At 41.2% G+C, this 25,710-nt stretch overlaps 2 protein-coding genes across 2 annotated transcripts in view; both read right to left on the bottom strand.

The window, feature by feature from the left end:
- The window catches only part of LOC135427012 (pneumococcal serine-rich repeat protein-like), a 33,280-nt gene extending 19,517 nt beyond the window's left edge, over positions 1-13,763 (bottom strand). The window contains exons 1-2 of the mRNA XM_064680415.1: positions 13,331-13,763; positions 8,483-8,745 (exon numbers count right to left, since the gene is read on the bottom strand). Coding sequence (XP_064536485.1) covers positions 8,483-8,745; positions 13,331-13,498 — 431 coding nt within the window. The 5' untranslated portion in view covers positions 13,499-13,763. The remainder of the gene's footprint in view (positions 1-8,482; positions 8,746-13,330) is intronic.
- Positions 3,399-7,792, bottom strand: LOC135426954 (GATA zinc finger domain-containing protein 10-like). Its single transcript, XM_064680310.1, has 2 exons — positions 7,752-7,792; positions 3,399-4,026 (listed from the first exon to the last, which is right to left on the bottom strand). The coding sequence occupies exons 1-2, from the start codon at positions 7,790-7,792 to the stop codon at positions 3,435-3,437; spliced, it is 633 nt and encodes a 210-aa protein (XP_064536380.1). The 3' UTR covers positions 3,399-3,434.
- Positions 13,764-25,710: the final 11,947 nt, after the last annotated feature.

The raw sequence follows: 25,710 nt of genomic DNA, 5'->3' as shown, positions 1-25,710 counted from the left end.
TTGCAAGGTGGCAGCACTGCGCTTTAACGCCTACCGATTCTTCAAATTTGATAAGCAATTAGACTTATTTTTACCTGAGCTTGACATAATGTTAAAGTGCTTTTCAACTTGAAGCAGCCACGAGAAAAAATGTTATCGATAAATATAAGAGGAGAGAAGTAATCAAATTTCTTAACGCTGTAAATGAAGTGAGAAGCGCTTTAAAAAAAACTGTATTGTATGTGTGTCTGTGAGTATCTCTTTTGGATAAAGCTATGAGCATGAGAGAATAACGTGGAACTTTGTTGCTAGCCGTGTCATATCGCATTATTTCGCATCGTCGCTTCTTACTTCGGTTCTCGTAATTGTTTTATTGCTTATTGGTTTGCTCACTGACTTCTTCCGCTTAATTTCTGCTGTTTGTTATGGCTTTGCTGCTAACTTTCTTCTCGATTCACTTCTTGCATGTTCGCATCGCTTCTTCCTTTGCTTTTGCCTCTATGTTTTATCTATAAACTTCTTGTATTGCTTCTCACATTTCATTGAGTGGAACTTATCTAACTTAGCCTTGGCAGTACTAAACGAACTCTGAACTCTATTGATCTATTAATTAGAGTAAAATTGAAACATAGTTCAAAGTTTTGTTACGCTAATTAGATAAGTTTATTAATTATTAGATATGTTGCTCTAAAGAGTGGCGCCACCTGTTGACTTTTAAGTTAGCAAATTTATATAAATTATATAAATAAATGAGTAAATGCTAGTTTTCCATATAAGTATATAAATATATATGTATATATAAGTAACATATATATATATTCGATATATTCAGCCACTGCTGCCGCGTACAGGGTGTATAGCTGATAGACAAAAACGGCACACAGATGGCGCCAGGCGGAAAGTGATCAAACATGTGCCTGACTTTAGAGACACTTGTCTCGGCTGTGCTCGCCCTGCGTCTCTCTTGACACGAATGACGCATATGCAACAAATGTCAAATGGCTGGCAGCGCGCATTTGCATATGTGTGTGTGTGTGTGTGTGTGTGTGCAAGAGGCAGCTCAAGTGGCACTGAATTAAAACACAATCGCACTGCGGCAATCAGATCGAAAACTGAATTTCGATTGCGACTGTCTGCAGACACTTGTGACCCAGGCCCAAGCCTGTGTGTGTGTGTGTATGTGTGTGTGTGTGTGTTGGCAGATGCTGACAGAGACTGAGAGCAGTAAAGTTGCCAATTTAGCTATGTTCTAGCTAAATTTGGCTACTTAAATCGGCAGCTGCCTGCATTTCTGACTGTTTTTCAACTTAGTTGGCGAGCGTAGGGATTGCTTAATAATAAATTGGATTCGTTTTGCCAAGCGCATTGTAGCTCCTATTACAGCTACTTTTAGCTACATTTCTGAGCGACAGTTGGCAACACTGGCTGAGATTGCGACTGAGACTGGAACTGTGACTGAGACTGAGACTGAGACTGGAACTGAGACTGAGGCAAATGCATATGCATGTGCCGCACAGCTCTTTTGGCAGTCTAGGCAAAGTTTATAGAAAGGCAGTCGGAGGCGGGAAATAAATGCAGCATACATTTCTGGGTCATTTGACAGTTTCACAGTTCAACTGTGTGTGTGCCATGTTGTTGTTCTTGTTGTGTGTGTGTGTGTGTGTGTGTGTGAGTGTGCGGCTTGCTAGTTTCAACATAAATTTGCAATTTTCTAAATTCAAATTCTTTGTAAGTTGTCATTCAGAAGGCATTTTCTCATTTGGCATGCACAATGCCAAAGTATTGTAGCATATGCATAGGCGCAGCTAACTGTGACTGTGTGTCTGTGTCTGTGTGTGTGTGTGTGTGTGTATGTATTTGTGTCAAAAGTCCGCCTACAATGCAGCAGGCAGCTTAAACATATCGATTTTCTCTCTCTCTCTACACACACACACACACACACACACACTCAAAAACCACTTTAACTTTTGCTGTTTGCTCAGATTTTTTCATTCTTTTTTTGGTCAAAGTTGTGTGTTGTTTGTGTGTATTTGTGTGTGTATTAGTGTGTGTATTAGTGTGTGTGTGTGTGCAGTTGCACTTTGGCCTCAGCTTGATAAACTTTTTGCCAAAAACTAGCACAAAACCCAAGTGGCAAAAAGTAGTCGCTGTGAAGACAGCGACAGCTACTTATAAACAATGATTGCGAGCACCCTGTGCAAACACCCTGTGTCAGCTTAAGCCACTGGCTCAAGTTTCAACCCAAAAAACTAACAGACGGGCAGCAAGGGAAGGAGAGAGAGAGAGAGTGAGAGAGAGAGAGAATCAAATAGAAGTGTGCTAGAGAGATATTGTAAACAGCCAGCTTTATGTAAACAATGCAAGTGCACACCCTGTGCACACACAATGTATAACCTTGGCAATTGCATAACGAGTATTTATCTTAACTTAGTCAACAAACGAATGTGGACAGAATCGAATCTTAGATTTGCCCAGCCAATGAGCAAACGATAGAACATTGGGAAGACTAATAATGACACCCTGTGAATTTCGAATAGATGCATCGCAGAATAAGAAGAGCCTCGAAGAAAAAGTGATGTAGAAATATGAGAAAGAGAGATAGACCCTGTGAAGAGAGCGAAAAATGTTTATCAAAGATGTCTACACCCTGTGCAAGCCCAACGAGTTGAGAGTGTAACTGTTAAAAAGAGTAAGTTGATCATGTGTTGTATAAGAGTGGTTAAGTCTAGAGCTGTATAAGAGTGAGAGCGAAGAAAGAGAGAGAGAGAGAGAGAGCGTACATACAGGCAGTGCACGCGATCACCCTGTGTAGCCCACATACATAGACTTAACGAGTATACCGTAAAGTGGCGCGAATGATGAGAGAGCAGTCAGGCTAGCTGATGAGCGAGCGAGCGAGCGAGTGTTATATGAGAGTGGTAAAGGAAGAATGAGAGCGTAACAAACAGAGAGAGCGACACAGAGAGAGGAGAACGGTTAATACATCAATTGATAGACACGATCACAATTAGGTAGCATTATGTTTGGCATAAATAACGGTGGATATATCTGTAACACATACATACATTCATATGCTTGATGGAGCGAGACAGCGAGAGAGAGGGGAGAGAGTGAATGTGAGTGAGTGAATGTGTGTGTGAGAGAGAGACGTACAGAATACACCGACTACAAAACGGATTATTAATATTTTGTTTTTTTCTTTTAGTTTATACTGCTTACGGATTAGTAGAGGGCAAGTGAGAGATAGAGAGAGAGAGAGAGACAGAGTTTGGTTAGTTCTTGAGATGCTGATATAATAGCACGGATTATTGGATTGGGTTGCGGTACGGTACGTTTTTTTTTTTTTTTTTTTTTGGGAGAATTGAGAGGTTACACACACACACACACACAGACACAAACACACAATGCAAGATAGTACGATTAGCAATCATAACGTTAGATAGTTGCTTGATTAGTTAGTTTAGTTGAAAGTTGTAGTTAAGCTTAGTTAGTTGGGTTCTTGTACTGTATGTTAAAGCTTGAAAAGCACCGTTCCTCTTAATGCGCCGCAATGAACAGTAATATGCCATGACGGCACGCAGGCTCTTCCATTTTGTTGTCTGATTTTGATTGCCGCCATTTTTGTTGCCGTTGCCGTTGTTGTTGTTGTTGCTGCTGCTGTTGCTGCTGCTGTTGCTGTTGCTGTGATTGCTAACCAGCTCCTCGGGATGCTCGCTGATAAACGAGGAGAGCGTCTTCACCTGCGTGCAGCTGGCAGAGCTCATTAGGCCCCGACTGCCACCGGGCTCACCCTGTCCCGCCAGCGAATGCCAGCTGCCATCCGATGCGGGACTATTCAGATGCAAGCGCACCTGTCGCCGCTGTCGAGGATGTTGTCGCTGCTGTTCCTGTTCCTGTTGCTGCTGCTGCTGTTGCTGTTGCTGCTGCTGCTGCTGCTGCTGCTGCTGCTCTGCCGTTAATATAAGTCTATCCCTCTCTGTGTACAATCTTAAACTATTTGTGCAGCGGCAATTGCTCTGCCCACTGGTCAGCGATGAGTTGCCCGATCTTCCAATGGGTAAAATTTAACGTTATTCTTATATACCAACAGAATATGCCAAATATAACAAGCTACATTTACGTCTCTATGTGGTACAATGCATACCCTTGCAGTGTGTTCGCCTGTCTTTGACTTGGCCAAAAATTGTACAAGACTTTCGTTTCTCTTTAAAAATATCCAACAAACTGCTTGATACATCACACAGATCTTATGATCTCTTGAAATCGAATATCTATGCCCAGATTCCTGCTTGGAACTCTATGGAAGGGTCTAGTAGATTTTTCTATATTTCTGTAAGTTAGGCAGATACCTTGGATTTCGGAATAGTTTTTTGTTTTATTATTAATTATATATATATGTATATATATATATTTGAATAAAAATAATAATCTATACAACATTAGAGATATTCAATGTTATAGAGATCCAGTTTATATCTTAAGTTTCTTCACAGTCTTCATATTTCTAGCTTGAGGCATAATTGATACCTTCTTTTTTTTTTTGGTATTTACAATCAATTTCAGTTTAATTACATTTTTAAATTAATTAATTAATTTATTTATTCAACAATGAAACTTTTTATCATCCACGCATATTCTATAATTAAAACAAATAAGTTCAAGGCAAGCATATTTGCAGGGTATATGGACAATGAGTATGGCCTGCACGGACATTCATTAATTCCTTTCTATTCTTTTTGTGCATGACAATTAATATTCGAAAATCAATCTGGCTGCAATAATTATCTTGTGCTACGTAACAGAGGGTCCAGTATAGGCAAACATTTGGGGTGTCGCAGCAAAATCAGTCTGCAAGGGTATGCATGCTTCGGTGTGCCGAATTCTCGCTGTTCACATTCAGTTTGTTTAGGTGTGTAGTTTTGGGGATTTGTGTGCATGCGAGTACACGGTATCGCTGCAATAACAACGCCCAATATCCAATCCCAATACCAATTCCACTTACATTTTCAATCCCATGGCCCAATCAGGCAATAACCCAAAACTGTTCGATACACACACACAGACACACGCACACAATCAACCGCCCGCCCACATACACACATGCACACACGCACAATTGGCTTACAAGTTTTGGCCAACAGCCATGACATAATTCACTTAACTAAAACCCATTTCGCTTGGCATTGGCACGGATTTGCAGTGGATACCACGTAAAGCTGGCCGCAATTGCCGCCAAAAAGAAAACCAGTCTTCGCGAGGGTGACAGATAGTGACAGGAAGGGAGGGGGGCGGGGGAGGGAGGTAGCTAGAGAGAGGGACAGACTAAGAGCCGGAGTTGTCAACCAACTAATCGTAACTGGCAAATGGGTCTCCAGGGTCCCGAGGTTAATACATAAAATCACTGAACAAACTAAACAAAACTCTACACACGCATACACACCCACACACACACCCACACACATACCCAAGCGCGCACACACAGTTCCAGCTAATTATCTTTATTAGTTAATTTCCTTTATGTCCACCACAAATCAGAGAGAGAGCTCTCTCCGTGCACACACTATATACGGTTACTGTTACCGTTATAGGAACGTGTGGCGAAAAATTGCGGAGATATCTATCTGCGATTGTTGCATAACTGTAACTGTAGCCCTGCCCCAACCCTAGCTAGTAACTAGTAATATTATTATTATTATTATTAATATTAGTATTATTATAATTCCTAATAAAATTAATATTAGTATTATTATTATTATTATTATTATTATTATTATTATTATTATTATTATTATTATTATTATTATTATTATTATTATTATTATTATTATTATTATTATTATTATTATTATTATTAGTATTAGTATTAGTATTATTGTTATTAGTATCAGTATTATTATAAGTGTTAGTATTAGTATTATTATTAATATAATTATGATTATAAGTATTATATTTATTTGTATTTTGATTATTATTATTGTCATTATTAGTATTTGTATTAGTATTATTATAAGTATTATTATCATTGCTATTATTAGTATTTGTATTAGTATTATTATAAGTATTATTATCAGTATTATTGATAGTATTATTATTATTATTACGATTAATATTTTTATTTAAATTGATAATTTTATTATCATTATTATTATTATGTGTTTATTGATTTCACTAATATTCTTCTCCCTTTTAATTTTGCTTAGATTGTGGATTCCTTTTAGTTTTCATCCAATATTCCTTGTCCTTTACCTTATTGTTTATTAAATTGGGGCTATCTTTCCGATACAGACTGATTCCCTGTGCCTTTTCAATAATGTTAATAAATGCTTATATTTGTAAAAATTGTTAAGTTTGTCGAAGTCGAACCACTTTCAAATACGCATACCCTTATGCGGCTGAGAGGGCTGACTCTGACGGCAGTTTCCTCAATAAATGAATGAATGACTGAGTTTTCATTGATGTGGAAACCGCTTTATCTCTTATTAGCAGACCAGGCGGCCAACAAAGACTACAACTGATTTTGGCCAGAGCTAACAGCATAAATATATATATACATATATATATTTTAAGCTATTTTTGATTCGCTTGAGGACAATTACAGCGCAAACCTGTCTGCATATCTACATTTATATTTCATAATTAAGCACAACGAACTAAAATGGATCAAGGCCTGACGGTATTTTAACACCTGATGACTGCCGCATTATGCCGATAATAAATGCATTATCTTAAATGTCAGCTATATAAACGAATCTTCGAATCGCAGTTACCTCGCAGATAGACAGAGCTTCCAGTTTATTTTCACACGTAATCCGGCTAATTCATGCACTCTTAACTCCATAATTAAAACATCACAGTCATGACACGCTGCGACTTGTTTAATTTGCCATTAGCAGGACCCCCACAGCTATCCCGCCCCGGCACCCCGGCACCCCGCACACCGCATCCCCTCACCCCGACAACCACACACTCAAAGTCCGCAGCATAACAATGGCAATTTAATTGGCGCTAATTGCTGTTGAATTAACCAAGCGATAACAGATCTATTCAGTTCTGATTGCCCGCCCTTTTGCCCCATTGTTTATAAAGCATATAGTATATATTTTCTTTTTTTTTTCATTATTTTTTGATTTGTGATGACAAATACCAGTTAAATGCGTGGCAAAAAAAATAAGAATGAAAATGGAAAAGAAAACTTAAAAAATGGTTTGTGTGTGTGTATGGGTGTGTGTGTGTGTGTATACAAATAGTAGCACGAATACAAATACGGTTACGAGTACATGTATGGGGCAATATGTCAATATGTCAATACGCGGCATCAATAAAAATTATAAATCAGAAGCAGCTGCGAAGCCCAACAAAGTATGCTACGGTTTTATTTTTTTCGCTTTCGGCTTGCTTATTTTATTTTTTACTGTTAGCAATCAATTATGCGCTTACTGTGTGAGAGTGTATATGAGAGAGTGTGTGTGTGTGTGTGTGTGTGTATGTATGAAGTGTGAATGATTGTATGCACTGCTCGAGCCTTAACAGGCAGGTTATTTTATTTGGCTATTCGCCATGTGTGAGTGTGTACTGTACATTAAGGGCGCATTTCAATTATGGTTTATCATGTGAGTTATATATATATATATATATATATATTTAATACATTTAATGCCCTACTCTCGCAAATAGCCCCGCTCTTATGGGGCTTGGTATATTGTGAACTAGTTGAACACAAACATGTTTCATGCCATTTGTTCCTCTATAGAACTGTCCATTTCCAGGCGTACCTAACCTTAAATAGCTGTTTGCCCTTAAAAAAGCTAAGCATGTCGAATTAACTAAAGAAGTTTTCCTTAGAATCGCATCAAATATCTTTTGAGTTAGTTTTAACTGAAGAATTTATATTGAAGACGAATTAATCGATTGGAACAAATCGATCAGCATTCGATTGTAAAGATTTTTGCTGTCAAATAACTCAAGAACTGCCATTATATAAAAAATATATATATTTTAAGGCTTTGAAAATCTTTAAAATATTATTTACTACTTGAAATTAATCTTTAATTAAAGATTGAATATGGGAACTATTGCGCTTTTCTAGGCTGTTGTCCGCTTTACATAGATTTAATAAAAGAAAACTTTTATGGAATATTTAGAAGTTAAGCTTATTATGTATACGATAAGTAAGCTGATTTTGAAAGTGAAAATGCGACAGCTTCTTGCTGATTAATAGAGACGAAAATCTTGGCATTGCAAGGGTATTTCGAGTGCGTCATATGAAAGTTTTAGTTTTAGTTTTAGATTTAGTTTTTGCTTTCAGGTTTTTATTTTGATTGTTGTAGTTATTTGTTAAGCTTTTAACTTGTCACTTTACAAAAGTTACAATTTGTACACAAATGTATGACTGTGTGGGTGAGTGTGTGTGTGTGTGTGTGTGTGTGTGTGTGTGTGTGTGTGTGTGTGTGTGTGTGTGTGTGTGTTATGGATGTGCTGTGTGTGCTGTGTGGCAGAAACTTACCGCTGACTGGGACTCTTGCTGTCCGATGAATGCGCCGCACTGTTATTGTCATCATCGTTGGCCAATGCGGCAGCCGCTGCCGCCGCCGCAGCCGCTGCCGAGGCGCTGCCGCTTTTGTGGTGTCGCTTGTGATGGCCGCCATCCGCTGGCGCATTGCTGGCGCCGCCGCCTCCTCCGCCGGAGCTGCTGGTGCCCGTTGGGCTGATGACGTCCGTGTCGCTGTTGCAGTCGAGCCTGGCCATATCCTTTGCATGCGTTTCCATCTGTACCGTACGCAGAAGAAGAAGAAGAAGTAGAAGAAGAGAAAACACGAAATGTATTAGACAGAGTATTTTGCCAGCAATTCAACTCCTCGACGGCTTGTTAGGGCAATGCGTTAACTATTCGCACATTAAATAATCATATTTAAGGCGCCCGGCGCCACGGCTTCCACGCCCATTATTGGCAGGGCCACGCCCCCCTCCCCCCCCCCCCCTCCCACCGTGCTGACATTGGCGCATAATTAAAATTAAATTTTTGATTACTTCTGGCAAAGCACAGGCGAAAGTATTAAAACTTCAACATCAAATAACGAGCCGAGAATCGAGATGAAAACACGCCGGGTCCAGGGCAATCGCAGTGCGCGGGGACAGCCTGCCCGGGTTGTGGAAAGTGAAGGGCTGAGAGGAGGGCTAAGGGGGGGGTGTGGGGTGCCAGGTGGGCAGCTGTAAACTTATTTTGTGTCTGCTTCAAGTTGTTGGTTGTTCAACCGTTGCCGTTGGATATAGCCAAGGAAATGTCATTGCAGAACTTTCAACTTGTTTTTTTTGGGAAAGTGAAACGAGTTCAAGAATTTGTGCAAATATATTATAGTACATATAATGAAAATCGAAACTAAAGGGCGAAAGCCGAATAGCAATCAAATGAAATATTAATGAACCCCTTTTCTCAAGTATTTTTGGAATGGGAATTGCGAAAGCGCAAGTGATTTCGTTTCCCACACGTTCCACGACATTTACAGCAAAATTTAAAGAATTAACTGATTCAAAGAGAAAGATTCAATTCCATGTATTCCTTGACAAGTCTTCATTCACTTGGCGCAATAATGTGCTTACAGCTTACACAACATATCGCAAAATAGTGGCAAATAAAAAAGGAGATTTCGTTTCCACCTGTTCCAAATCGCATACGAGAGACCACATCCTCAAAAGCTAGATATATATATATATATATATTCGATCGAAGGATCGAATTAGAATAAGTAAGAGGTTCTAGTCGGGAGCTCCCGACCAGTGGATACCCTGAACCCTCTTCTTCCAAGGTATAAAATGAAAGATACTTGATATATATATACTATTCTAGAAGCTACATGTCAAGTTTGGTGACTCTAGCTCTTATTATTTCCCGAAATTGCTCTAGAAACAGGATTTCGATATCGATTTTTATCGATGCCTTGGAAACGGGGCAAGTTATCGAATATCGGAAACAAACTCGATCTGCGCGGGCACAGCAGGACCTACAGCTAAGATTTCAAGTCTCTAGCTCTTATAGGTTCTGAGATCCTTGCGTTCACACATACGGACAGACGGACGGACGGACGGACGGACGGACGGACATGGCTAGATCGACTTGCACAAATACATAATAACCTTTTTACCCCTTTTTTTTTAGTTCATTTAACTAAGCTAAACATTATAATCTGATTTCAATGCCAATCATAACCCACGGAATCTGAAACAGAAACAATTTGCAAACCAGAGAAGGGAGAAATCTATGAACAAGTTTCCGATTTGGCATATTCCATAAAAGACTCTCTCTCTCGCTCTCTCTCTCTCTATCTCTCCTCTGGAATGAAAACCCATCCAAAGTTGGTTTAAACCAAATGTAGATGGTGAAGCGGCAGATGGAGTAATTGCGAGTTGAATTCCACACGTTTCGCAAAAGCTCTTAATTAATCGGAAACAATAACAAACACATTTATCAAAATATTCCGCCAGGCCGTTTGATAAAGTTTCGGTGTGGTTTAAGTCCAAGAGAATGAGAAGTGGCAGAATTGTGGTGCTTAATTGCCAAGCCAAGATAATGAAATGCAGCGAACATTTTGTGAATTGTGTGCGCTTTAATGGAGGCACAGCCGCATGTAAGATGTCCACCATTGGGATTGGGCTTGCCTTGCCCTGTCGGAGCGAATTAGCTGGCAGCGCAAAGCTCCGCTCTGCGAGGGTCGGGCCTGGGCTTGGAGCCTGTGCGTCGGGAAGTTTGGGACATGGCAATTAAATGTGCCGCAGAAGTTGATTGAAATTCGTTGTGGCTTTTTTGGCTTTTGGGCAGCTGTAAACTGCGCACAGTGTCAATTCCATAAATATTTATGGGCTTAAGTTTGGAGTGTTTGAAAAGTAAACTGTATCTCCCTCTCCCTCTCTCTCACACACACACACTCTCTTGCACTCCCTCTGGCTTGAAGTTGAAATTGATTTAATTAGACGCTGTTAAATCGGACTGTCGTCTATGCATACCCAGATTACGAGCAATATCCGTCAATAGCCTGCCGCATAAACCTAAAAAAATGTTCAACTCGCCTCAGAGTTTGATGGCAAACAACTTTTGCATTGCTGCATGTCAGCGATTCGGGGATATTTTTATTGAACGCAACTCGACCCAATTGCCATACAATGTGATGTTCAATCGAGACCAATAAACATTTATGCCACGAATAGCAAATGCCCTAAAAAGTCAGAGGCAAGGGGAGATAAGCTGACAACTGAAGCGAGAAGCATAGTGAGTAAAAATATATACGTCTTGTGATAATTGTCAACTCAACATGTTGTGGGCAAGGCTGGGAAACGAGAAATGAATAAAGATGACAAGAGAGAAGCTTAACGAGAAGTAAATCGAGCAGCAAAGTGTGCAACAAAGAAGATGAAAAGCTCAAAAAAGAAACTAAGAGGCGAACCAAGAAGCGAAATGGGAAGTTAAAAGCGGTAAGTAAAGCTAGAAATGCAGTGAGAAACGAAACATTTTGTAGAATTAACAGAAAAGCGAAGAACTAGGAGAACAATGTAACGGAGATGCGAGCAGAACAGAGAGAGAGAGAGAGAGAGAGAGAAGCGACCTAATAAGTGAAGAAGTTAAATTAAGGCGAAGAAAGAAGCATTTGAAGGCAATGCAATCGAGAAAGAAAGTGAAGCGAGAAGCGGACAGAAAGTAAACAGCAAGGCTCAAAACAAGCTGAAAAGCAGGAGTCAAGTGATAAGTAAAAAAAAGAAGCAAATGAAGAAGCCAGCAGTGAAGAGAGAAATCGAGCCGAAAACAAAGACAAGAAACGACAAGAGAGAAGCAAATTGATTTGTGCACCGAGATGGCAAACTTAAATCGAGAAAATTTAAAGCGAAAGCGAACTCAAAAGCCAATCGGCAAATGAAATCAAAATGAAACCAGAAATGACAATAGATAAAAAAAGGCCAGAAGCGCGAACTGAAGGTAAACAAGAAGCACCACAAACCTCACATTTCCAGCGAATCGATAAACAATTTTGTTTTTTGAATAGGCAGAAAATATGCAAATATTTAACTCAGCCAGCCCGCTGACAGTTTTGCACTAATATGAAATGAAAACTTGTAACGCTTCGCTTCTCGCTTCACGCCGCTTGAGTTACATAAATATCGCAAATGAGGTCGAAGACGAGCGTTGCCTAGCGCAACTGCTGCCCTGCACAACAGATCTATAAAAGGAGAAACGACACACACACACACACACACACACACACACACACACACACACACACACACACACACAAACCCCCCCCTCCAGACGACTTCATCCTTTCCTGTGACTCAATGACAAGCCAACAAAAAAATGTACATAAAATAAAATTATGGACCACAAAAATTTGTATGCTTTCGTTTTAATGCTACCACGTACCAATTGAAAAGGGCTTGCTGGGCCCATCTGTGAGCCCAAAAGTAAATAATATGCATATATATATATATAGATTCCAGATCGGGACAGGAGAGCGGAGTCGGTCCAGCCATGTCTACTGCTCGTCTGTCTCGAGCTCAACTAGTATGGGAGCTTAATAGCATGGTTCATTCATTGAAAATCGACAATTATCGATTTAAAATCTTGGCTTTCTCAGCAAATCGCTAGAGATATTAAAGATCAAGAATCCTTCAGATGATCGATACCTACTTTCACCTTCGACATGAATGCCAGCTTCTAGATCGAAACATTTTCAAAACTTTCGAATATTCAACATGGAAATGATCCAGGCAGGCAAGAAGAAGCACATGGATGCACATGTTACGGTTGTTTGTACAGGGTATCTAACGTCGGCTACTTCACACTAGTTGTCGCTCGCATTGGCTGGCATAATGTTGAATGTTTGTAAAAAGGGTATTATGATTTAGAGCAAATGTTAAATAAAAGCTAAATATATGCTAAAATTTTGCTAATATCGATAAATATCGATTTTGAGACAGGAAGACCACAAAACTTGCTAGGTGGACTTTCGTGCTGTACGCACAGGCTAAGCAAATTTTACTTTAGAGAGAGAGAGAGAGAGAGAGAGAGAGAGAGAGAGAGAGAGAGAGAGAGAGAGAGAGAGAGAGAGAGATCCTTTGTGTGCCAAAATTGCATAAAGATCGGACTCTAGGAGCCGAAGTAAATCGAGAATGCATTTCCCATTCCGAGTATCGGGCAAAGGGAAGAAAGTTTGGAATGTTTGCAACTCGGCTCTGCTTAGAGGGTATCTGCTAGTCGAGCAAGGCCAACTGGCGAACACTTCGTGTTTTGTGCTCCCGAACTAATTTGGCTTTCTTTTATGATTTTGTTTTTCGAACGGGACTGTCGACTATGGTCTGGTTGACTTACCGTATATAGGCCCGTTGCAGTGGCCGCCGCTGCTGCCGACGATGAGGAGGAGGACGCGGCGGCGGCGGCGCCAGTGCTGCCGTAATTGAGCTGCGAGTGATAGCCGCTGGAGAGGATCTTCTTGTGTGCGGATGCATGCGCCCGATACGCGCTGACGCTCAGTTTCATTGTTACATCAACTCAATCGCCGGGCCACAAGACAAGACCGGAGCGGAGACGCCCCCGCCAGACGACCGCCAGCAGACACCAACAGACACCGCTGGTGTCCTGTGTGTGTGTGTGTGTGTGTGTGTGTGTGGTGTGTGAGTGTGTGCTGCGTTTGGCTGCCTGGAATTGGGCTTAATTGAGTGCCCAAAGGCGCCAACAACAACAACAACAACAATTTTCACACTGACAATAAGCAAAACAATGCGCTATTTGGTTTTTTTTTTGTTGTTGTTAGTAAAAGCCGCTTTGTGCTTTGTTGTGCCCCAAAAGTCGTAGCTGCAGCGTTCGGGTAGAGGCAGCACCGAGGGGGGGAGGGGTGGGGGGGGGTGGGTCCGCTGTTTTGTGTTGGGCCGGGCCTGAATGCGGCGACGTTGTTCAGTTTTTAGTTGGCCATAAATGTTGCCGGCATTGTTAGCTTGTTGTTAATGTTGTTGTTGTTTCTGTTGTTGTTGTTGTTGCTGTTGTTGTTTTTAATGTTGTTGCTGTTGTTGCTGTTGCTGTTGTTGCTGTTGTTGCTGTTGTTGTTGTTGCTGTTGTTGCTGTTGTTGCGTGCGTGGGCGTGCCTCGTATGTTGCCCTTTTTTCTTGGCGGGGTTCGAGCGCCTTCTGGCTGTTGTTGTTGTTGTTGTTGTTGTTCTTTTTAATTGCTTGCAATTTGGGTTTTTAGTGCTCCACAGTTGCGTCTGCTTCTTCTTGTTGCTGTTGTTTTAATTGTTGTTAAGGCCTCATGTCACTTTAGTTACGAGTTGCTGCTGCTCCTTGTTGTTGCTGCTGCTGCTGCTGCTGCTGCTGCTGTTGTCGTCGCCTGTGGGGAAAAAGCGTTTGCAAATGATTAGATTTAAGTTGATATTAATTTAGATGGTCAACGCTTAAGTTTGTCTCCTTTTGGTATTACACAACACTCAGTACATAAACACGCAGATAAACGAACACACACACGCACACACAGCACAAGTCAGGAAGATGTCTTAATTATGCCTAAATATTGCCGAATTGAATGAATATTGTAGCACACACACACACACCAGACACGCCCCCCCCCTCCCACACACACACACACACACACACACACAAATATGCAATTTGCTTCAATTAAAGAAAGCCCCAAGGCGCGGTATATCCAAGGATGCGCAGCAGAGCAGCAGCTTTTAGAGTTTATGTAGTCATGTGCTCATACATATGCATGTGTATGTCTCTCTCTCTCTCTGTGTGTGTGTGTGTGTGTGTGTATGGGTGCACGTGTGCGTGCGAGTGTCTTTTTCTGGGAAGTTCATAAACTGTTGCGGCAAGTTTAATTAGGGCGCAATTGAACCTTAATTACACATAAGCCGGCCAATTGCGTATAAAGCCGCTTAATTATTAATTGTGCGCATTTGATTGATGTCATTAATCAATCAAGTATCAATTTAATTGCATAGAGAGGAAAAAGAATGCGCTTCTGGCTAATTTGTGTTGCTTAGTGCTCGTTTAGGTTAATCATCGGCAATCATTAACAACATTAATGATTACAATAAAGTTTTCATCAATCAATAACATGTCTATATTGCTTAGTTGCTTAGCGCTCTTTTTACATCAATCATTAACAATCATTGGCAATATAAACTATCACAATGCTATCAATCAATATACGCATCTTAAGTTAGCAATCAATCATCAATCAATCGCAACAATAACAACATTAATGATTACAATAAATTTTTCGTCAATCATCAATCAATAACGAGTTTATATTAATAGATGGGTTGCTTAGCGCTCTTTTTAGATCAATCAACAACAATCATTAGCAGTATAAACTATCATAATGCCATCAATCAATATACGCATCTAAAGTTGGCAATCAATCACCAATCAATCGCAACAATAACAACATTAATGATAACAATAAAGTTTTCATCAATCATCAATCAATAACGAGCTTATATAAATAGATGGAGTTTATATTTATATTTATATTTATCAATCGTCAACAATCATTAGCAATAATAATTACTTCTATGCCATCAATCAATATACGCATCTTATGATCACAATCAATCATCAGTCAATCGCATCAATAACAACATTAATGATTACCAAAAAGTTGTCATCTTTTTAGATCAATCATTAGCAGTATTAGCTATCACAATGCCATCAATCAATAAACGCATCTAAAGTTAGCAATCAACCAACAATCAATCGCATAGCCATCAGTCAATTTTTAGCTGCTTTCAAGTACAGAGCCAACAATCATGCCACAGGCAAGTCACTGTGAAGCATCAATCGCCCAATTTGACCTCAATCGTCAATCATTCACTAGCAAAGCACCACGTTTTTAACTCAGTCATTTCAATTTGCAATTAAGCAAATTAAATGCAATGTGATACAACAATAAGACAATAAGATCAATCATGTGTCGATTTGACATGTAAGCTACAATATGCATAATCAACAACAGCGCCTCTCAATCAATGCACGTCAATTATGAACCATTGCATTTGCAGAAATGAATCCATATCAATGTTCCTATCAATAGAACAGCTCGGAGCATTCAGTCCAACAATTAGTTGCCAATCAAGCGCGATTGATTCAACAAGTTAACAATGACACCCGACCAAACAGAGGGCATCAAAGTTTACAATCGAAGTAAATGCATCAATGCTTATCAATCCGATTAGCATTAAACACAATCAGCTATTCAGCTCAATCGGCAACCAGAGCTCTTGAAACAATGCGATAGGCAGACAGTTAAGGGCCAGAGGAAGACAGTTAAGACTTGGATTGGGATTGGGAATTGGAATTGGAATACTGCGACTGTAAACTGTTAAATCGTAAGACGCGTTCATAACATGGCTTTCATTTTATGTCTAACATTTTACATTTTTGTTAAAAAGACATCGAGATTTATTACGGTTACGTATTCGTTGAACGAAAGGTCGGCGGGGAAGTGGAACTGAAGCTTGTTCCTGGACCCCGAAATTTATTAAAAACAAGATAGACACAAAAAAAAAAAAAAACAACACAGTCGTGCTCTAGTCGAGAGTGCATGACTAGGAGATGTCTTCTTCTTTTCATTTGCTCTACAGTCTGTAAGGGAAATGCTTTCCGAATGAACTTCGGTCTCCATAGTCCGATCTCCGATACACGGATATATCCTTTAAATGGAGTTTTCTCTTACAATTTTCAAATATTCTGGACCTGTGTCTACTCTACATTAGGCTACATATCACATCTGATGAAGAAGAAAAACCATATTTCAAAATCGATATTTACCGATGCTGTGGAAATCGTACAATATCAATACACCCCATTTTAGGCATTTGCAATGGGAATCAAAAAATGGGAAAATCGACTGTAAACATGTCGCAGCGCCTGCAGATAAGATTCGGATCAGACATTGTTGACTTTTTTGCGGCTTTGATTTATGTGGATTGACATTGGTTGGTACAGTCAGCCAGGGCAGACAAAGGCTTAGCAGAGAAAGCCCAAGAGAGCGGCCATTAAAAGGCAACGGGTCGAGCATAAAACTGATGCAATTAAACAACAACAACAACAGCAACAAAATCCATTACGTAAACGCAGACATTCAATAAGACTCCGCCGCCAGGTGCCTGCTCGCACCTGTTGGCTTTGATAAATTGTATCACTGTATATATACACACATATATATATATACATTTATCTATATGTACAAGTTTATGTAATTATGCTGTATAAAAGGCAGCGAAATATGCAATATAAACGAGCTGACGACAGCGGCTCCCCTGCTCCACCGCCCGCCCCCCCTCCCCCCCCCTCTCTCTCTCTTGCTCGCGCATAAAATGTAATTATAAAGCATTCAAATCTTCAATGCGCCGCCATTGGGCGTAGGCGTGGCGCATGGGCGTGGCTGCCCAGCCCGGTGTTAACACTTTGCGCCGGAACGCTTAAACGGCTTAGTCCTGGCGAACAACAAGCAGCAACAACTTTTATTCGAGTCCTCCTCGCCCTCTGTCGCAGCCTGTTTGCCCGAGCCGAGAGTTTATGGGCTTATGCTGTGTCTATATGCGCACAGCATAGTGTATACAGACTATATATAAATATATACCTACACTAGTAAGGAATTACGTATACATTTGCTTACTTCAGGCTAATGCACTTGACGAGAGCAACAGCATTTGGTCAGGAAATGTATCCTTAGAGCCACAAATCATATGCATTCTTGAGCTGTACGAGAAGCTGAGATCATTTTGTTGCGTCTAATAAACTCTGCCTAGAGCAGAGATACTCGATCATAAATAAAGTTATTGCTAATGAATCTCATTTCTTCATGTTTTATCAGCCCAAAAGCTGTTTCGTTTCACGGTTTGAACCAGCGCCCTCACTTATGGTTCGATTCGTGTATCTGAATTTCTGTCTCATAACATTTAATACAATTTGCATTATATATCTTAGAGAATATACACACATGCAACAAAAAGCTTTCGCTGTTTCGTTTCACGGTTTGAACCAGCGCCTTCACTTATGGTTCGATTCGTGAAAAGCATGCCTTACAGTTTTCAATAGAACAATTGCGTGTATTTCATGTACAAATTCGATTCAGTTGTCTTTTTTTACCCAATTAAACCTGTTCAGAGTTCGGTTTATTGTTAATAAAAAGTCAAGATTCCGATCCTACGACGATTTGTCTTCAATACAAATGTATTAGTTTAAAGTATTTGTTGAGCAGCAAGCATTGATAGCAAAGGGAATTGAGTTCATGTTGGAAAAAGAAGATCTGGCATTTTTGCCTGCCGCTGGCAAGGGCATTTCATCTTCGACAGCATGAAAATCTATTTTTCATTCCTTTCTTTCTTTACTTACGCAAAGTTGAGTTTTTGTTTCTTTTTTTTTTCTCTTTTTTTTTTTACATAAAACTCAATGAAGCATTCAACGTGGAAGATAAACAGTCAGCCAGCAGCAGCAGCAGCAGCGGCAGCGGCAGCGAGTTCAATTTCTGCTCCTGCTACTCATGATTTCAATTTCAAAATTCACGCTTCATTGGTCAGTGAAAAGCAAACGCGCGGAGGGGTTCGACCTTCGCCCCTCCCCACCAACTGGCCCGCTAACTGGCAAGCCAGCAGCCGTTGCAGCCGTTGCGTGGCCACAAAATGTGACATTAAAAAATGGTAACCACTTGTCAAAGTCACCCCACATACAATGAAGCACGCCAGCCCCAGCTCCAGCCCCAGCTCCAGCTCCAGCTCCAGTCTTGTCAAAGTCATTGCCCCCAGCTCCGGCAACCCTACTTGTCGCTTCGCTTTGCCCCCCCCCCCTCTCTTTCTGTTGCTCTGATAGCAAATGAAAAAACTTATCATCATCGCATATTGGCAGTGGAGCAGGTCAAAGATTGCGGCGCAGGCAAAGTAAGTGCCGGCACACGCGGCGTATGCGCAATTCCCCGAGCGACACTTCGACGAGATTGCGGTTAATTAAAAGCGTCCCAGCCGTCCGACGACATTGTGCCAGACGCTGCTAATCGCCCTCATCAGCTGACCAATCAGACTAGTGCCCTTCCCCTTCCCCTTCCCCCTCCGCCCAGCTGGGCCGGAGAGTTACTTTTGCGAGTCCATTCAAAGTTGCCCCTGCCTCGCGTTCTCGTCCAGAGTTTACAAATTATGTTTAACATCAAATGAAATCGTCTCATCAAAATTTAATCCCAACCGCAATCCAGCAGCCCGGGCCGCTACCCCTCCCCCTGCTCCGCCTCGCGACAGCAGGCGAAAATCAAGCAATTTTCATGGGAAATGTCGCAATCGAATCGCATTTTAATCCGCCTCTTGCCTCAATTTAAATCAATATATATATTGACGTGCATATTTATTTAAATAATTCAATTTTGGTTCTCTTAAATTGAACATATAATTATATATTTCATTTCATTAATAATTTGATTATTTACTCAATTGATATTTGCATATTGAATATTCGATTCAATTTGTGTTCATTTCAATTAAATAAATGATTATTTTTTATAATTATTATGAAAATTTTGCTTATTTTTGTCAATTTTTTCCATTCGAAATGGCTTAAAAGGGTTAAATGTATTTGCAGTGCGGTTGGGTACGGGTTCGAGTCCGAAAACGTTAAAGGGGTAAATTGTTTTTCTATAGGCAGAATCAACGTCGGAAATTAGAATTGCCAGAGATTCTTCTATATCTCATCAGACGCATAGCGCAAATTAATCATTTTCTTTTCCAAAATATATTAGAATTTCATTTCATAATATCGATAAATATCGATTTCGAGAAATGCCATTTCAGGCAAAAATCCGAAGAACTATGCACACAAAGCTTGGTATTTAGCTTTCTGGTACAGCTTATAAAAAAATATTTCACATTTTGTATGCCGCCTCGGAAATTGTGAAGAAAAACCTTGAATTTTAAAGTTTCATAAAGATCGGACTATAAAGACCGAATTTAATTCAGATTTCTTGATTTCTTGCAAGTATATGTAGAGAAGAAAGCATCTCTCCTAGACTGACACACCTTTTTTTTTTTAACTAAACCCCAATTATTTCGTTATATGACAAAGTGTTTATCAGAATACGATTAATATCTGATATGGGCTTAACTGTCTGGCCGGGCTGTTTATCCAGCCGGCTAAGCGTTTTGGGCCAGAGCAAGGGAATCCCTTATCAGCGATTATGTCAAACGCTGGCCACAAAGCAGCCCCATGCCCATGCCCATGCCGACTGCTGTTGCCCTTCTCTATGCACGTTTTCGCTTTTATTTGAATACCCTAAAATGGGTAAAAAGGAAATTATGTATTTGTGCAAATGTATGTAACAGGCAGAAGGAAGCATCTCCGACCTCATAAAGTGTATATATTCTTGATCAGCATCAACAGCCGAGTCGATCTAGCCATGTCCGTCTGTCCGTCCGTCTGTCCGTCCGTCCGTCTGTCCGTATGTATGAACGCAAGGATCTCAGAACCTATAAGAGCTAGAGACGTGAAATTTTAGCTGTAGGTGCTCCTAGTGCCCGCGCAGATCGAGCTTGTTTCCGATATTCGATAACTTGTCCCGTTTTCAAGTAATCGATCAAAATCGATATCCTGTTTTTTGAGCAACTTTGGTAAATAATAAGAGCTAGAGTCGCCAAAGTTGACATGTAGCTTCTAGAATAGTATGTATATATATCAAGTATCTATCATTTTATACCTATCGCCTGTTGGAAGATGAGGGTACAGGGTATTCCCTGGTCGGGAGCTCCCGACTAGAACCTCTTACTTGTTTTACTTTGTTTGCATCTTTGTTTTTTGTTTGGCATTGTGTGTGTTGCCATTTTACATGGATTCAAGGGGCTGTCAGTTGGTTGTCTTAAGCCTGTTGGGGCGGGGCTACCCACGGATGTTATGAATATATATGTATGATTGCCAGCCTGAGACCGGGCCGGGATCCCGGAGCTTAGCCAAATGTTGACTCGTGCATGTGGAGGAGGCTTAAGTGATTCGAAATGCTGCAGTAGGTCAAGCAGCTGCCCGCAGCTCCCACGCACGCACACACACACGCACACACACAAGCACGCACACTTACAGTTTACACGGTCCGCCCATTTTCTGTCCATGTGCCATGTCAGTTTCGTTTCAATGTGTAACCGAACCGCAGCATAAATTAGGATCGTCATTTGCATGCGCTGAGGGTCAGGCCGCGGGAATGGCCAACGCACAAGGCCAGCCAGCGGCTGCTCTCGGTTTGCTTTTGGCCGCTTTTGGCGGCTTTTGGCTTTTGGCTGTTCGCTGAAAGCTGAAAGCTGGTTACGGAGACCTATCGCCCGCTCGAAGGCCGACACCTTGACGAGTCTTTCAATTTATCAACAATTTTATACAAAATCGACAAGCGCGAACAGCAAAAAATAACAAGCTTCAGTTGCACAAAAGCCACCACAACAAGTAACTAATAATGAATATCCATTCGCACACCCACACACACCCGCACACCCACACACAACATTACCTTTTTCTGATATTATTGTTTATCTTCAGTTGAACAAGCGAGATTTTGCCTTTAGCAGAGCGTTTATTGCCTGAATAAAAGTGCTTTATTTTTCTACTATTTTGTGTCGTATCGCAAATATATCTTCCAGGCGATATAGACTTGTGTGATACGCATTCCTGCAATCACTCTTCCCTTTATCTATCAGGCGATACGTTCTCCCGAGTGCCATATCGCAAATCTATCTTCCAGGCGATATAGACTCTTGTGTCCCAAACAAAATAGGATTTAATTTCCCTACTTCTACAGATTCACCTGTCCAGGCGATACGCTTTCCTGTAAACACTCTTCCTTTTATCTATTAGGCAATTCGTTTTCCCGAGTGCCATATCGCAAATCTATCTTCTAGGCGATACAAATTCTTTTCTCCCAGCCTGATGCTTTTCTTTTACTAAGGCTACATTTTCTCATGTATTTTGGGCAATGTTTTCTCACATTTCCCAAGCGATACGCTCTTGCATCGCAAATCTATCTTCCAGGCGATACAAATTCGTATCCCCCAGAGAAATGGTTCTTCTTTTCCCAAGCCCATATTTATGGCTATGTTTTCTCGTATCTTCCAGACGATACGTTTTCCGGAATGCCATATCGGTAATATATCTTCCAGGCGATATTTATTCTTTTTAGCCCAACCCTTTTCTTTCACATAGGCTACATTTTGCTGTCTTCTGCTTTCTAGACGTTATACTTTCCAAGCGATACACCATCCTCTATATATATATATAATATATATATCTTCCAGGCGATAATAATTCCTAGCTGCCGAATAAGTTGCTATTCCTTTCCTAAGACTAAATGTTGTCCTATCTCCCAACCAAAAACGCTTTCCTATGTCTTCTCGTATCTTCCAGGCGATACGCTTTCCTAGGTTATCGATACTATCGATCAGGCGATAGGCTTTGCTAGGTTTTGGTGCTCTGGTCGGCAAATCAAATCGACTGACACTCTCAGGTCGAGCATACCCGGTTGGGTTAAGCGCACATCATCTCATGCATAAACATGACAACATTTTGTCAGCGCTTTTTGCCCGCACTTTTACATGTTGGCGATAAAGCAATTTGCGCAAATTGTGGCCATGATTTTGTATCAATTGCTTTTGCCAGCGGCAGTTCTCAAGGCAAAAAATTCGCTCATACGCCGCGTGAGCCCGCCCACCCCATCCCGTCCCATCCCATCCCGTCGCGTCCTGACCTGCCCCGGCCTGCCCTTTGCTCTGCTCTTCGGCTCTTCTCCTATTGACTTCACTTGCGCTTCGTTTCGCTTCGTTCGGCAATCAATTTTTGGCACTTGGAAACGACTTTTGGCAAGAGGCAGGCGGCGAGGCGGCAAGGCGGCAAGGCCTATACATTTAAACGCTTATTTACAGCTATATATCTTTGATACATTTTTTCGCTGCGCTTTCGCAGTGTATGTCAGCTGGGTCAGCACTTTGGTAACGCCACATAAATATAAAGATTAAATTCTAGGACAAAAAAGGAACAAGCAGAAAAAGAACTTGACCCAGATCGGACTCTAAACACCGAACTTAAGCAAGAATGCATTACTTCTAGTGTGCGGCAAAGGGAAGAGGAAGACAGACACGGCATAAGCTGTGTGTGTGTGTGTGTGTGTGTCTTTGTATAGAAGACAGACAAGAAGAAAGCAAGAGTATTTGCAAGGACAGCTTGGCGCTGTGTTTAGGGTAACTGCCAGCCGAGCACACCCGACTGGAGGACACTCAATAGTTTGACATGATTTGGGTTTAGAACAAAACAACTATATTGATGTTAGGGTATTTAAGCGGTCGCAATAAAGAAACATTTGTGCTTCGCGGGTGAATCGTATCGCATTGAAAAATGCTTAGCTGTAGTTGAGGTTGATTTATGTTGTGTGGCTGTGCTTGTGTATATATTCATATCTGTGTGTGTGTGTATGAGTGTGACTGTGTGTGTGTGTGAGAGTGTGTATTTATGTCTGTGTGCGTTGGCATTTCATCCCTTTAGCATGCAAATAAGCATGTACCCAGCATCATGTGAAATTCAATTAAAAACTGTTTTTCCTCGCATGTGTATGGCTGTGTGTGTGTATGAGTGTGTATGAGTGTGTGTGTACGTGTGTGCTCGGTGTATGGATCAAAGATTAATGCAATTACATGATCCCAAGGCGTCGGGCACATCCTCCAGCCATTCAGTCAGTTAGTTGTCGGGCTTGTCGGGCAACGTTACGGAGCACAATACAATTATTATCCCTCCCGCTCTCTCTCTCTCTCTCTCTCTCTCTCTCGCCCCCCATCCCTCTCTTTCTCTCTCTCGCTCGCTCTCTGTGTGAAAATGTACTCGAGGGAAATCGAATGTCTCAGCTGTCTTTCGGCATTTGTCTCTGTCTTTATTTGCCGCCTTTATCTCTGATTTAATGCTGTTTATTGTACCCCCATTCCCCCCCCCCCCTCCCCCACCCTCTCGCCATTCTCCGGCTTGCCGCATAAAAAATATGACGCAATTAACGAATATCGTGTGACGGGTGCCCCACTCAATGCATTATCCATCATATTCATGCGCCACATACGGAATGGAAATGGCTCTGTGAATATTTAATGCACTTTCGCTGCGATTTGTTCGCCGACTTCTTGGCCAACTCTTGTGGCTGCTATGGCTCTTCTTTAAGTGTCGACGGTTTGTTCAGTAATTCCTTGACTTATGTGTGTGCACTTACAGTCTGTGTGTGTGTGTGCGTGTGCGTGTGTGTGTGTGCCTGCCAGTGGAATGTTAATGGCCAGCTGGCATTGAGTGCTGCCTGCAACAAGGCGTATACTTAATATATGAAAAGCAGGCAAGACACTCCAATCGCAGATACCCTGTAAAACGGGCATTTGTTGGATATATAGAACAGAAATATAGTTAAAACAATTTATGCTAACTGACTGTTAGAGAAGCCTTTGAACCAAAAATGTTTGTTGTTATACATTAAACTCGAGGCCGAAAGTCGGAAAATGCGTGGAATTCTATAGTATACAACATTTTGACATTCCGTCTGGTTTGTCAATGGGAAGTTGATGTGGTAAATTTTCCTTGAAAGGGAAAACTTGCAGTTAAAAACTTAAAGCAGAGCCTCAATATGAGACATATTTAGTGCTCCCAGAAATTCCATCTGTGTCAAGAGCTGTGTAAAAGCTAAAGACAGAAAATTTGGTATGTGCGTGAATAAATTCAATTGCCAATTTGTGGCTAGAAGTAATAAATATGAGAAAAAGAAAAAAGTGAACAAACTAAATGCGAGAGCTGCATATAATTCGCCCTTAAAGCTCGACGCTTAAAGAGCTCAAGGATAATTCTGAGCTATCTTCAGAATTTGCATGGCACACTTCAAGGTGTAAAATGAGCTCAACTAGCGTCAGCTATGAAATTAAGCTGGCTCAGTTATTAAATAGAAACCAGTGTTGTAAAAGCACTGGAAAAAACGGACTAACTGACTGACTGACTGACTGACTGACTGGTATGAAGAAGCTGTAAAGTATGCTTCAGGCGACGAGCTGGGGCGGGGGAGGGTCAGGACAGCGGGGTCATCTCGACAGCTGCGTTTGCTCTCGCCAGCTCAAATCATCCGATAGTCGATAGCCCCCAATCGCTAAAGGGGGGAGAAGGGGAGGGGGTTGGGGGGATGGCTGCTGCTAAAGGGGTAGAGGTAGGATGCGTTTAGGGGGTGTTTGGTTTTATTTACCTATTATCGGGTCGGACAGCTCTTTGGCCTTTGCTCGTTAGGGCGCGACTGGCTGCTCTAACAGTGGGTCACAGAAATTTGTTGCCGCATGCCACGTGGCAGCATGTCTCAGTTTCTGTACGGTTTTGCCTGATGCTGTTCCGCTGCTCCGCTGCTCCGTTGTCCGTTTATCCCTTGCCCGGATAATTTTTCAATGTCAGAAATTTGTGCGCCCCCAGTTTGAAATATTGAAAAGTATTTTAATGGCAACGGCAATGAAAATTAATGGCCGCTCGTTGCCAGTTGCCAGTTGCCAGCTTAAATTTGCTTAAATCAGGCGGGAAGAATTTTGCGGGCCGGATAACGGCTGGTCCGTGCTGAGATTGATTCACTGTCCAGGTAAACGACGTGCCGCACAGCTCGTTGAATATTCAAAATGGTTATTCATCAGTTCATTAATTATTTTGATTTTTCATTGTTGGTTTCCCATTGCTAGGCTAGATTCATTT

This window comes from Drosophila montana, unplaced genomic scaffold (assembly GCF_035044405.1).
Source record: "Drosophila montana isolate Dmon_TW-CO22-7 unplaced genomic scaffold, ASM3504440v1 contig_2106_1, whole genome shotgun sequence".
Taxonomy (NCBI): domain Eukaryota; kingdom Metazoa; phylum Arthropoda; class Insecta; order Diptera; family Drosophilidae; genus Drosophila; species Drosophila montana.
This window is presented reverse-complemented; position numbering and strand designations above follow the sequence as displayed.